The 15,117-nt window shown below is 38.3% G+C and overlaps 1 protein-coding gene and 1 long non-coding RNA gene across 2 annotated transcripts; both read left to right on the forward strand.

Annotated features, from left to right (window-relative positions):
- The first annotated feature begins 8,059 nt into the window (after positions 1–8,059).
- LOC133871602 (uncharacterized) lies at positions 8,060–8,792 on the forward strand. The gene is made up of 2 exons (XM_062309029.1): positions 8,060–8,480; positions 8,576–8,792. The coding sequence occupies exons 1-2, from the start codon at positions 8,060–8,062 to the stop codon at positions 8,782–8,784; spliced, it is 630 nt and encodes a 209-aa protein (XP_062165013.1). The 3' UTR covers positions 8,785–8,792.
- Positions 8,793–9,902: 1,110 nt separating this feature from the next.
- LOC133871055 (uncharacterized) lies at positions 9,903–12,390 on the forward strand. Its single transcript, XR_009900817.1, has 2 exons — positions 9,903–10,769; positions 12,165–12,390. It is a non-coding gene; the product is annotated as an uncharacterized LOC133871055 (long non-coding RNA).
- Positions 12,391–15,117: the final 2,727 nt, after the last annotated feature.

Consider the following 15,117-nt stretch of genomic DNA (forward strand, 5'->3'; position numbering starts at 1 on the left):
AAACGGATTCAGAGAGATCGGATTAGCTCAATAACCTCACAAAATAACTCTCTAAGCTCTAATGGAATTCAATACCGAATTCTTGCAGTTCTCAAGCCTAGGGACCTCTATTTATAGGCTGAGGGTTCAAATGGGCGACTGCTTTGATAAATATGGGTGCCGTCCGGACGGTGGACATGGGCCGTCCGGACGGACAACTGTGAGACCAAAAATCTGAGAATTTCGCTGAAAATCTTTCCTGTTTGAGAGCCGCGTCTGGACGCTGAGGCACTGTCGTCCAGACGGCTGCACGTCTGCTACAAGTAATTTCCTTATCAAGGCTTCGCTCGTCCGGACCAGAGGGATGGCCGTCCGGACGGTTGATCTTCTACATGCAATTTCCATATCTGTTGAACGCACGTCCGGACCATGGCAGACTGGCATCCAGATGGTTGAGTTTGAAGTGCAAACTTGCCTTAAGGGGAAGTGCGTTCGGACGGGAATCCACGTCGTTCAGACGCTTGCAGCAATCTTCCCATATTTGATTTTGGAAAGAATCTGAAGCTTGGTCAAATACTGAGAGGCGTTCGGACAAGCTGTTGAGACGTCCGAACGGATGCAAGTTGGAACAGAAGCTTCTCGATACAGAGGAGTGTGCGGATGGAAATCCACGTCGTCCAGACGGATGATGCTTTAGTCTGTCGGGTGTCCAGATGGTATGACATGTCATTCGGACGGCTGGAAGAATGGACAGATGGGCTTCCGGGCGGGATGAGATGTCGTCCAGACAATTGGCAGGGAACTGACTGTTCTGACTTGTAAACAGTGTAGTATCTTCTGAAATACTTCTGAATAGTGGAATCCCTGTTAAAAAGCATTTTTACATATATGTGATTTTGTCCAAATAGAATGTAGCCAATCACAGCCTAACAAACTCCCCCTTTGGCCATTCTGGGACAAAAATCACTTGACCGGTTTGGAAATACATTCCCGGTCCAAACAAAAATTACTCTCCCCCTTTTTGTCACAAAAGGACAAAGGGTAAAACTGAGTAATAAACATAAACACACCAAAAATTACTCCCCCTAACGGTCTCAGAAGGACCAGGGTAAACAGAGTAATATTAGTCCAAGAGTTTAATCAAAATAGTAAAATATAAACCAAATGTCTCAAACACACAAAAAAAAAAAAAAAAAAAAAAAAAAAAGACAAATACAAAACGAAAAAAAAAAACTCAAGCATCCTCTGCCATGGGTGCAGTCTTAGGCGCATCATCATCATCATCACTGCTGGCTGGGTGATGGAACTTGAGGCACTCCTTAAGGTCCAGCTGGTTCTGCTCCACACGCAGGTTGATGGAGTGCACTGCCTGTTGCATGGTAGTGATGGACTGCTACATGGTGGACATAGAGAGCTACATCGTACTCATTCCTCCCTGAATGGCAGCCAGGGCCTAAATTATCTGAGAATAATTGACATTCGGCTCAGTAGGCAGGACTGTCTGAGAGAAGGAAGCCATGTCCAGAAAACCGACAGGCATGGCAGCAGGGACCTCATCATCAGAATCATATCTCCGCAGCTATGCATTGGACTTCATCAAAGTCTGCTTGGCGATGGGATTCTGAATCTTCATCTTCGGCTCTCCAGCAACACTGATGCCTGACTGTAGTATGATCTGGGTGAGTAGGCAGCCGAAAGGAAGACCGGTATTGCTCTCATCTCGGGCCTCCAAAATAACGCCCAAAATATGCTTGCACAGGCAGAAAGGCAAGCGAAGATGGATGGCATATACAAACTAGGCCTTCTTTAAGATCAGGTCATTGCACCTGACAACCGGCCATAGGTTGTGCTAAACAATCTTGACCAGCATGCGGCGTGAGGGGGATAAGGCACCGATTCTGATGGTGGTGGCGTGCTCCTCACCTTGTGGGATAGCACGGAAAAACTCTCGGAGATCATCCATAGAGGGAGGAAGGACGACCTCATTATATGGGCTGCCAGATATCTGGAGGATAGGAACTCCAATGAATTGACTGATGATCTGGGGATCAACAATGATGGTATGGCCGTCAACGGTGGACTGAAGCACAACCCCGTGGTCATCGTTCTGCACCACCTCTAGGTTGGCATAGAAGAGTCTGACCAGCCTGGTATAGACAACACATGCGCAGTTGTGAAGATAGCCCCAGTGGTATGTCTGGATAATGTCGTGGATGCTGTCCAGAGGGGCCACCATAATATCAGAGCAAACCACATTCCGCTCAGCAATGTCTGTGCGGTCTATAATTTTTGCTCGGATAGCTGCCATATATTCTTCTGTCCTCTGGCGGACTCTGCGTTGTGGACTGCCTGTAGGCATATTTCTGAAAAAGAGACCAACAAGATTTGCCAAAACAAGAAAGTCCAAAAATATTCTTGTTAGGTCACAACAAAATTTGGCATAATAATGGTAGTAAAACGGACTTTTCAAAAGTAAGACAGAAAATATCACACTATAGTCCTTAACAATACTACCACAAAGAACCACAACACAGCAGATATGCATCTCATAAACTCAATATCATTCCTAAAAAAAATCAATATTCTAACAGTTTGAAAATAAACTAAAAAGAAAAAGGCAAGAAAAATACCTGGAATGTGAGAGTAATGCACAAAAAGACAAGCAGGGGCGAGATAAAGCCAAAAGCTAGCAGGAAATTACTCACAAAATGCCAAAAAGAGAGATCTTGGTGGGGTAGGGAGAAATGCGGCGGCCAGGGGCTTTTATAGAGCCTGTGGGGTCCTCGTCCAGACCGTGTATTAATGCCATCGAGACACGCGCTGCATTGGAAACAAGCGGACAGGTCGCGTGCGTCCGGACGGGTAAGCTCACCGTCTGGCCGTTGGTTGCCGCGTGCATCCGGACGAAAGCTGAACCGACCGTAAGACTAAACTCCACATGTCCAGACGCCAAGAGAGACCATCCAGACGCTTCAAACTGAAAAACAGAAAACTGAAGAAAATTTGCAGAATTTAATTTTTCTTAAGTCAGTTTCAGATCATGCATGTATAATCCACTAATAACACAATCAGAGAGTATCTCTAAACTAAGCAGAGATATAAAAGAGAGTTGAGATTTCAATTAGCACAAATATTTTCCTGGCCATAGAAAATTCATATAGACAACTCAACTCATGCAATGCATGTGTGTGTGTGAAGACTTAACCCACAAGGTATGACTTTCATTGACATGACAAATAGCAACCATATTTTTCTAGATAAGAGAGAAAATCAGTGACAGATTAGTCAAAAGTCAAACATTATAACTAACTAGGGCATAGCTACCCTAATCTGATATACTCCCCCTAAGATGCAGCACACAATTTGTTTTACTTGTACCATGAACGACAAGGTAAATTTTTACTTGCACGTAGAGGGCAAGACATAATGCAAGTTCAGCACATAAGCAGTGATTATACAAATAAAGAGCAAAAATCATATGTTTTACTGCTTGATCCTTAAGGTGCTGCAATCTAGAGGGAATGCCGGAGTTTTTAGGTTCTAGGTTCAATTAGTATGTGGTCAATTTGGCCAACTTATCAAAAACCTCTTCTCTTATCCAGGAATTCTAGAAACAAACAGTCAGAGAAGGAAAAGATGTACCTTTAGGGGAGTCTTAGATAGTGCACATTTTCATCGCATGAGGAAAGAAGCTATCCTACTTTTGCATATATAGGAAAACACTTGGCAGATTATAGTCATAAACTCTCAATTATATCAAAGCAAAGTAAATTAATGTACAAAGAATTGAGATATTAGGTGAAAACACATTCAATATCTGATATGCCAAGAAAAACAGAAATCCCGCAAATCCTCCCCATTTTTTTTTATTTAAAAACAAATGTAATATGGAAATAACATCATATGCAAAGCAAGATCAAACTTGTGAAAGCTTGATGATGCTAACGACAGTGCCTCATCGTTCGGATGCGGCTCTCAAACAGGAAAGATTTTTAGCGAAAATCTCAAATTTTTGGTCGCACAATTGTCCGTCCGGACGGCCCATGTCCACCGTTCGGACGGCACCCATATTTATCAAAGCAGTCGCCCATTTGAACCCTCAGCCTATAAATAGAGGTCTCTGGCTTGAGAACTGCAAGAATTCGGTATTGAATTCCATTAGAACTTAGAGAGTTATTTTGTGAAGATATTGAGCTGATCCGATCTCTATAAAGCCATTGCAAGTGTGCTATTGCTGCGCTTAAACTGAAGTCTATCTTAGGGGTTGGCCCTAATGTAAAAGATTCCATTGAAGACCCCTTCAGGTAGGAAACCTGGTTGGGAGGCATTCGTGTTGGGTTACATATTAGAGAGTAAGGTATGACCACTGCATCAGGGGTATGTGAGTGTTACTACTTTGTATCTAGTCTTGTCTTCTAAATAGTGGATATCCTGGGCTTGGCTGCCCCGAAGTGGTTTTTCTCTTAATTGAGTTTCCACTTCGTCAACAAAATATTTGTCTCCTTTAATTCCGCATTTAATATTTTGTTGTACACTGTTCACACACACTTGTTAAAATTAGAAGTCCATTTAATTTTTCAATTGGTATCAGAGCAGGTACACTCTGTTAAGGATTTATTTCTTGAGTGTGATCCTTATCTCTTGTGACTTCTATTTTTTGATTACACCTTTTATCATGGATTTCTCTCATTTATCTGAAGAAAATCATGATATTGAGCTCTCTAAAGTTTTTGCTAAAATTTATAAAATTGTTTCTCCAAAAGAGCTAAAAAAGGTGAAGCAAGAAAAATAGTCTTTAATTGTTCAGTTATCTGAATCATGTGCTTTGATTGACTCTTTGAAATCTGAGAATACCGTGATATTTGAGATTATTGTTACACTTGAGAATTAAGTAAAGGAATCTGAAAATCTCTTGAAAAAATTCTCAAGTGATAATTTGAAAAGCATGTTGTGTATTCATTCAAATATTTCAAACAAGCCTGGTTTGACTGCTAATTTAAGTACTTCTACTTCACATGCTTCTGATTCTGAATTAGATTCTGTTGATATTAAGCCTGTGATAGTAGATGCAGCTTGTTCTGAAAATTCTTGCTTAAATAAACATGTGATGCCAAAGTCCAAGGAATCAGGAACACGAGGTAAGTTTGTTCCTACTTGTCATAATTGTAGGAAAACTGGTCATATTAGGCCAAACTGTTTGTTGAAATCCCACAGGCCTTGGAATAAGCAGGATGCTTTGAGGAAAAGTGAAGCTGAAGATTCTTCCTCATCAAAATATGTCCCTTCGCATAGGAGACATATAAAAGGTAATGGCAATATTGTGTGTAAGAATGCTAGCCATATTTCTGGAGAGAAAGTCAAGCAACATTCTAACAAAAGAAGCTTGCCCACCTGTCATCACTGTGGCATCACCGGTCACATCCGACCCAAATGTCCATTTCTCCAGGCTCAGAAGTCGAAGGTTCAAAGGGAGCTGCCAGCAAGAGCTACTTCAGGCACTCTACCTTCGACAGCACATCAGGCTCTACAGCACATCAGGCTCCACAACATCAGCAGCAGTTTGTTCCTGCCAATCAGAGTGGCAAGCCAAAGAAGAACAAATCAAGGCGCTACAAGAGAAAACCGCAGAAGCCCAATGGCAGCCATGGCTTTGAAGGATTGCTGAGCCTAATACAAGGTATGCTAAGGAGTATGGCCAACATGGACATGACCCGCAAACCATCTCCACGGAAGCAGGTATGGGTCAAGAAGGATGAGACCATTCACCCTATAAGGGGGAATGGACACACCTAGCATGAGAAGGTGTTCATGCCTAGGATTTGGTTCCTAATCCTAAGGCATCAGGTTTGATTGCTTGCACTTTTACATGTTATATTTGTGTGCTTACTATGCAATCTAGAAACCAGTTTGTTTTGGCCTATATTTCTCGTGAGAGAGCATTGCAGGTACTTGTTGGGGAAGATAGAAAAAGTAGGTCGAGCGACTGTTTTTCTGTATTGGCATCATCAAGCTTTCACAGGTTTGTTCGTGCTTAGCATATGATGTCATTTCCATATTGTATTTATTTTAATAATTAAAAAAAAAAAAAAAAACTTGGGGTGAAGATGCAGGATTTTATTTTTTCTTTTGATAGCTTTTTAGATATTGCATGTGTTTTTGCCTGATATCTCAGTTCATTATACATTGATTAAATATGTTGATATATGATTGAGAGTTTATGCATAATATCTGCTAAGTTTTCCTATTGCATCTTAACGATAGATAATTACTTTCCTCATGCGATGAAAATGTGCACTATCTAAGACTCCCCTAAGGTACATTTTTCCTTCTCTGACTTTTTGCTTCTAGAAATTCTAGATAAGAGAAGAAGTTTTTGATAAGATAGCCAAATTGACCAAATGCTGGTTGAACCTAGAACCTAAAAATTCTGGCATTCTCTCTAGGTTGCAGCATCAAATGAATCAAGCAGTTACTTTTATGAATTCTGCGTGATATATGTGTATTTTCTGCTTATATACTAAAATATGCCTTGTCCTACATGGTATAAGTAAAATATTTACCTTGTCCTTCATGCTACAAGTAAAACAATTCGATGCTGCATCTTAGGGGGAGTGTATCAGATGAGGGTGGCAAAATCGCTTGTATGTAAAGATGCTTTGTAACAGGAATTTCGCTATTCAGAAGTGTTCCAGAAGATTCTGCAAGTCAGAAAAGTTGGTTCCCTGCCAGCTGTCCGAACGACGTGCCATCCCGTTCGGACGCTCATCTATCCTTAGTCCAGCCGTCCGAACGACGTGCCATACCGTCCGGACGCCTGACAGACCAAGCATCATTTGTCTGGACGATGTGGATTTTTGTCCGGACCCTCCACTGTATCGAGAAGCTTCTGTTCTAGCTTGCATCCGACCGAACAGGCTAGCAGCCCGTCCGGACGCCTCTCAGTAATCGACCAAGCTTCAGATTCTTTCCAAGTTCAAATAAGGGAAGATTGATTCAATCTTCCGGACTACATCGATTCCCGTCCGGACGCGCTTCTCCTTATGGCAAGTTCGCAATTCAAACTCAACCGTCCGGACGTCTGTCAACATGGTCAGGACGCGCTCTTATCAAATATGGAAATTGCGTGTTGAAGATTAACCATCCGGACGGCCATCCCCCATGGTCTGGACGCGCGAAACCTTATATGGAAATTACTTGCAGCGAACGTGCGACCATCCGGACGACAGTGCCTCACCGTCCGGATGCGGCTCTTAAACAGGAAAGATTTTCAGCGAAAATCTCAAAAATTCTGGTTGCACAGTTGTCTGTCCGAACGGCCCATGTCCACCGTCCGAACGACACCCGTATATTTCATAGCAGTCGCCCATTTGAACCCTCAGCCTATAAATAGAGGTCTCTGGGCTTGAGAATTGCAAGAATTCAGTATTGAATTCCATTAGAGCTTAGAGAGTTATTTTGTGAAAATATTGAGATGATCCGATCTCTCTCAAGGTAAAGGATTCCATTGAAGACCCCTTCAGGTAGGAGACCTGGTTGGGAGACGTTCGTGTTGGGTTACATGTTAGAAAGCAAGGTACGACCACTACATCAGGGGTATGTGTGTTACTACTTTGTATCTAGCCTTGTCTTCTGAATAGTGGATATCCTGGGTTTGGCTGCCCTGGAGTGGTTTTTCTCTTAATTGAGTTTCCACTTCGTCAACAAAATATTTGTCTCCTTTAACTATGCATTTAATATTTTGTTGCACACTGTTCACACACACTTGTTAAAATTAGAAGTCCATTTAATTTTTCAAATTGTTTTTTAAAAATAATGTTCCTGTTTTTTATTTATTTTCAAAAATATTTTTTCTTCATTTTTCATTTGGATGTTGACAGGAAACAACTTCTGGCACTCCTCCCACTCAAGCGGAATCATTCGTCAAGATGCACATGAGGAGGGACGTGAGTCACCCAAATGAGTAATACGTGGGTCCTATGCATATGCTACTGATCTTATTGTTTAATATTTCTAAGTTATGTGTATGATAACTTATATATTGACTACATATATATTATATATTGACAACATATAGGAGAGGATGACACAAAGTATATTGAATGACCCTGTTGCTACGCAGAGCATTTCGGAGGACACGGTGTGTTGGGCATCGAATGATGCGTACGAACAGGCCCTTGGAAAGCCTGAATACACGGGGAGGGTTCGACAAGTTGGGCTGAACATTACTCTTGTACAAGGGACATCCTATTCCTACCACACCCGTTCACAGGCAAGTCCATCCCAATGTACATCTCAGAGTTGCTCTGTACACGAGGGTAGGCTTGCCACGATGGAGATACTATTACAGGCTCAGACCGATAGGAATGAGGCCTTAGAGCAGCGTATGAGGCACTTCGAGTCCATTCTTGCCTCCATGGGAGCACTACATACGAGCTCGATTGCTCAGCACGCTTCACCTCCAAACGAAGGTAGTACATCGTCCGTAGGTAGTGACTCTGCAGGTATGATTACAATTGTGTAAATTGCTTATTTTTGCTCAATGCTATGGACTTGATATGCATATAGATTAATTTTTTAATGTTTTTATTATTTGTAGGTAATGTGATGACGATTGGGTCGCTGTCGTCCCAAGGTCCGGTCTCGCCCCTTGGACAGCAATATCCGCCATTGCCACTGGGACAGCACTCTTCCACTCAGACACCCTCTCCTGCTACACTGTCCTTTACACATCAGTCGCCCGTTGGCGAGTCGATGCCTGGAATGGGAAATTATGATCCCCAAAAACGACGACGTGAAGATTTGTAGAGTTTTTGTAGTGCAATTTTGTTAATAACAATAACAATAACGTTTATTTATAAATAATTTACTGTTGTTTTGATTCAGAATTATTGCAATATTGTTCAAATTTGTATTTATTGTAAAATTTCAAATGTTGTAAAAATATTTTAGGGATATTTTGGAAAAAAAAAATGAATTTAATGAAATATTTTTTTAAAAAAAATAAAAGAAAATAAAATTGCCAATTTTTGCCACGTGGCCACGTTGTTGCTAGACCATGTGGTTGGTTTTGACCACGTGGCTGGCTGTGGTGACGTGGTCCAAATCCACGTGACCACTGTTCCACTTGGGTTCCGGCCACGTCAGCGACATTGTTAATCCACATTGTCCATGTAGCCCAGTGGCGATGTGGACAGCGTGGCCATGTTGCGAAATGTACATTTCGCAACACCCTGATTTGCCACGCCGTGCCCACATCACCACTGACACGTGGCTAGCAGTTAGCCACGTGGATGACCCCCATCCACATGGTGAACTACAAGTGGCCAATTTTTTTTTATTTTTTTTTTATTTTTTTAGTGTCACTTTAGCACACTTAGAAATTCAAAAGGTTATTTTAAAACCGGTTGTTAATTCAAAAGGCTTTTTTACATTTTTCACTTTATTCTAATAGAATTTTACCAATTCGTATTGAGTAAAAGTTATTTTTCTATTGAATACAATCGCCTTTTGATTCTACAAAGATGCTTCTTTTATCGGGAATTTTCTCTTTACCTTTTGTTGAAGATGAAACTACAATCTCATAAAATTGAATTATTGCTACAGCCTTTGAAAGATGTGTTTTCATTTAAGTGGCCTTTCAATAGGATCTTCACATGTTCATACGAACAACCTTTTGTTTTTTAGTATTTTTTTTTTATACAATTTACGTATTAATTAAATAATTAATTTTTCGGAAGCTCATAAACTAAACCATGAGACAATATTGATTTTTTTCTTTTTCTTTTTCTTTTCTTTTCTTTTTTTTTTTTTTTTTTAAAAAAAAGGGCCACTTAACTTATGATTCCTATTAAAAGTGACTTTTCTTTTGAATAAATGGAAAGTATAATGATTGCATTCTTAATATTCTAATATGCACATCATGCTTTTCAAATCAATTTGTTATCTTAACGTAATATATCATGACTTTGGGATTATCTCCTTCACTTTTCGATTTGAATCTAATCAAGTTCTTACTAGTACACATGTTTTGCTAAAAACCATAGGTTAACACAAAAAAAATCAAAATCAAAATCAAAATCAAAATCAAAATCAAAATCAAAATCAAAATAAAAAAATCAAAAAAAGCATTGAAATCCTAGTAGAAAGATATTACTTTATTTAAAAGGTACTTAATTGTAGAACGATCATAATTCCAAAAGTCACAACTATTAAACAACACTTATTTAAATCAAATTACTTTAAGAAAAAAAATTAATTTTGTAGATTATATAAGGGCCAAGCCTTAATCATCATTTTCATTAGACATAAAAATAAAAAGTTTCTAAATTTGAAGAAAATCCATGGCTTCCAAATGTCTTAGGAAACTTACACTAGTGATGATGGAGTTTTTTATCCTTATTCTCCTAAAAGTTCAGGCTATTGACCTTTCCCCTACCTCTTTTTCTTCCTCTGGACTGCCCATCTTATATTCTCACTCCTCTGAACTTGATGAAGTTAAAGCAACAATACATACATGCTTTGTAAAAGGGATTAAAGTTTGTGAAAAAATATGGCCACTTCACATGTTGTCTAGACATCAGTCGTTGGGTTTTGAAGTTTGTCTACTTTCAGTTCATGCAGCATGCTGGGTGGAACAACATCTCAGAGAGGGGATAAGTAACGAGCATTTCACATGCATATTTAGATGCATAACACATCGAAGCGATATTGGGTCCTGTTTCACAAAATGTTATGAAAAACATGTCGAGAACCACGAAGATATCATTTATAAGCAGAATCCATAGCGTAAGGTCTGGTAAAAAATTCTTAACTACCCTCTATACTCTCTCTCTCTCTCTCTCTCTCTCTCTCTCTCTCTCTCTCTCTCTCTCTCTCTCTCTCCTGCCAAAGCTATGTCATGGCTAGTTTATTAGAATACTTATTAATTTTCATATCAACGGCAAAGACTGAAGTTATGTTGAGCATTGTTTCTTCTACTTGAATCGTTGCTCGTACTAAAAATTGACATTTATACATATTTCTAACTTATGGATGGACCATTTAACAATTAGCATAATTACCTTTTTGACAAAATATTCAATTTTTAGACACTAAATCTTGTTATAGAACATAAACACCCTCAAATGAAATAATATAAACATTAAAAACTTAGGGAAAAAAACAAAATACAAAATTAAAACTTAAGAATTAAATAAATAGAAAACACAAACTTAATAGTTCTTTTTTTAAAAGAATAGAAAAGAAAAGAAAAGTTTGGCTAAACCAACCCCATGAATGGTGGATCAGCCACCCAAATGAAGAATGAGTAGGTGGCTGGACCACCCCAAAAGATTCCTTGGGGATGGATAGGTTACCCTTCAAGCCCATAGGGGGTGGTCGAGCCATCCCCAAGTGTTTCAACCATGCCAAACCACTTAGGGGTGGCCGATCCATCCCTCATGGGGTGGTTTGGCCACCCACTAGTTTTTTTTTTTTTTTTTTAATTTTTTGTATTTTGATAGGTTTTTACTTTTTTACTTTCTCAATTTTGAGGTATTTTATGTAAATTTTGTTTTTTTAATTTAGGGTATTTTCGTTATTTCAAGTTTTTTAACGAGGTTGACTAACGAAAGGGATTTTGGTAAGTAAATGGTAAATCAATGCGACGAAAAGTCAAACGTGTCAGGTCATTGGGCCATGATGAAAAGGCATGGTAGTTCATGGGGAAGAAATGATAATTACCCCTAATAATTAGCTTCAATACCTAAAGTTATGTCAAACAAAATTTTATCATTTCCATAAACATTGATTGTCACTCTTTTTTTTTTTTTTTTTTTTTTTTTCTATTGACCAAAAAAAATAGGTTAGAAATGAAAAATCATGAAATTATAGATCTAACGGTTTAAATTGATCAGTGAGATGATGATTACTTGATGGCTTTGGCTATTCTACTTTATGTTTTTGTGCATTAAGAATAATTTTTCATATTTTTATGTTTTTGCATCCAACTTGTAGCCAACCCTAATGGTAACGAGCTTTTATGGTTTTTTTTTTTTTTTTTTTTCTTTTCTTGTCATTTTTGCATTAAGCATAATTTTTATCGAATTGACTATTCTACTTAACTTGATGCATGTTTTTCCATTTTCTTAAGTACTCACTTTCTTTATCAAGCTGCATTTCACACATAAAGCACACTATGGTTACAGATTTATATGGAGGCTTCTCAGGAAATGTGCGAGAGCAAGACTTGCCAGATAGTAGTTCCTAGTTGTACCTCGTTTCAAATAATATTGTTTTGGGTTGTAAAATAATGTTAATTCGGGATGTTGTAGTCCTCGATCTAATACTGTTGTATTTTTAGTTTTTAAGTTGGTCTATTTTGGACCCAAAACTATGCCATTTGGGAGTTGAATTTTACATGGGATTTGTTGATCTTGTTTTCTTTTTGGATATTTTAGAGTTGTCTACTGGTGTATTGAGACCTTAAAAATAATATAATGTTCACATAAGACAATATATAAATACTTATTATTATTAAATTCTATGTTGTTATATATGAGTCAATATTTATATGTAATATTATATTTAATTTCACATTTTCTCCATCCCATAATTTTTATATTGAAAATAAACTAAATGGGCATACTATGGGTGCCCATTGAGGTTGGGTCCATTAGAACTCAATGTTCAACATCTCTCACTCACAAATAATGGGCATAGTGTAACCATGTATACTTTCATCAAATTAATGAATGGCTTTATTCATATTGGTTGATATACCATGCGAGCTACTAGTACACTTATGTAAAAATAATAATAATTATTATTATGTTTTCAAGAGAACTATACCAAATTCCATCTACACAAGCATAACACATCTTGGCGGGAAAAATGTCTCATAATGCCCTATAATCATTCGAGAACATTGGTCTAAACATCTTTAACCCCTCATAAGTTTCAACTCAAAGCTATGCTCAATACCAAAATAGTAATGTAGCCATGATTATATCACACATTCCAAGAAGTGACACGTAGTACTCAAAATAATTATAAAAGGATAATTAGGTCCTAATTAGGAAATTTGGATCTTTTGACTTTTCTTGACTTGACCGAACCAGGAACGTTCACAGTTTCCTCTAGGAACGTTCGTCGTTTTCCCACCACGAACAATTGTTGACGTGTTGTATTGTTTGTCGAAAAGTACATCCCATACCTTTAGCTTGTGTGTTAAACTATGCCATGAATGATCACGATCATACGCCGAACGATCATCTAACCCTGGGTTTTCATAAACGATCGTGATACATTTAGTAAACGTTCGCAAAAAACTAGATCATTTGATTCTTATCCAATTAGACCTCTTGACCTATAAATACTCCCTACCCTTTCCCTCTTCACCTCATTTCTGCCCCCTTTCAGTAAGTAAACCCTTGAGTGAGAGTGAGAGTGAGAGTGAGAGTGAGAATGAGAGAGTGCTTTGGAGGAATTTTGGAGAGAGAGAAGAAGCTCTCTTGGTTTTCATCTTCAAGAGAGGTAACCTCTTTAACCTAACTCATTTCTTAAGTAATTCTTGCTTTGTTTAGTTAATTTTTGTAACCCAGTTTACTGCTTTGGTAATATCTCTAGCTAGTTTTACATCTTCGCTATGTTTTGGTTTTAATTCTAGATTAGTGTTTGATTAGTAGATTTTACATACCTAGTACTGCATGGAGATATTATTAAGGTTAGCACTCTGCTAGAGATCATGCTAAGACCATAGGACTTGCTTAGAACTAGTTGTATGGCTTTAGGTTCGAATTTAAGATTTTACTCAAGCGTCGAACGTTCACCCTTCACTGGATGAACTAACAGTGTCTGAGACTAACATTCGCCATTCGTTAGACAAACGATCATTAGACGGATAAAAAGCCTAATTTGAGGGACTTGTTTTAGCTCAAGTTTAAGGCTGATATTAGGTTTTTCTCAAATTTCGAGTTTGTGGATCCGTAAGGAGATTTGTTGGAGGAGCTGTGCGATACAACTGAGTAAAACTCACATGGATACTTGTTATTGTTATTTTCACGCATAGCATGAATATTTTGTGTATCAAAACATGTATGTTTACAACTCATATGAAATGTCATTCATTATTGTGAACTCTATTTTTGTGAAAATATGTGATTAATGGCAAGATAATGAAATGATGAATTTATGAAAGCATGTATGTAAAATATGGTGAAGATTAAATTGCATTGTATGACATGGTACACCGTCTCGTGCGGAAAAACATCAATAGGCTTACTATTATACGAGTTGTACTTTTTGGTCAAAAGTATATAATGTGTGATGATGGGCCTTGGATCTAATGATTGTTTTTTGACCGGCATACCATGCTTGAATGAGAGTCACGGTTACGCCTTTGCTAGTAGGCTGGGCCACCTGAAGTCGGACTTGGTAGGGCTGCTAGTATATGACGGTATGTGTACATATCCGGGGCTCCAATTTTGTATTACAAGTCCCTCAAGACAGTGCAAACCCTGCTGGGAAGGGGTTAATATCCTGGGTAGACCATATGAAATTGAACTATGAGATGGTACTCTTGATATAAGCATATATATACTATATCTATTCTACATACATTATCATCTTGTACAATGAAAGATTATTCTCTTGCTTGTGATTTCAACTTAAATTGAGTTCATTAAATGATAAGTTGTGTATCTTGCATATTATTACTCATTAAGTCGTGGACTTACACTTATATCTTTTTCACCTATAAAACTTGTATTTCTTATAGGTAGTTTTTTGTGATATTGAGTTCGTAGTAGCGTTTGGTCCTGTTGGAGGGAGTGCTCAGGATTATCTTCGTGGAGTTAGATCTCATTTGGCTAGTGCGGATATAGCGTGGACCTAGTGAATCCCACCGTGATATGATAGATATCGATCTGGTTATGCTTGAGGATTGATTGCTGGATTTTGAAGATCACTCATGGTAATTAGTACTTTTGGGTGATGTTGTAGGCTTAGTGATAAGTCTTGAATTCTTCGATTCAAGACCCTTTAATTTACGTTTGTTAGACTTAGTTTGTGTTGTATATATAACATTTGGTTGTAGTTTTGTGTTATGTCTTATTTTCAGGTCTTAGTTGAAATCTAGTTCAAAACACTTGAATTAGACCT

This window comes from Alnus glutinosa, chromosome 6 (assembly GCF_958979055.1).
Source record: "Alnus glutinosa chromosome 6, dhAlnGlut1.1, whole genome shotgun sequence".
Lineage (NCBI taxonomy): Eukaryota > Viridiplantae > Streptophyta > Magnoliopsida > Fagales > Betulaceae > Alnus > Alnus glutinosa.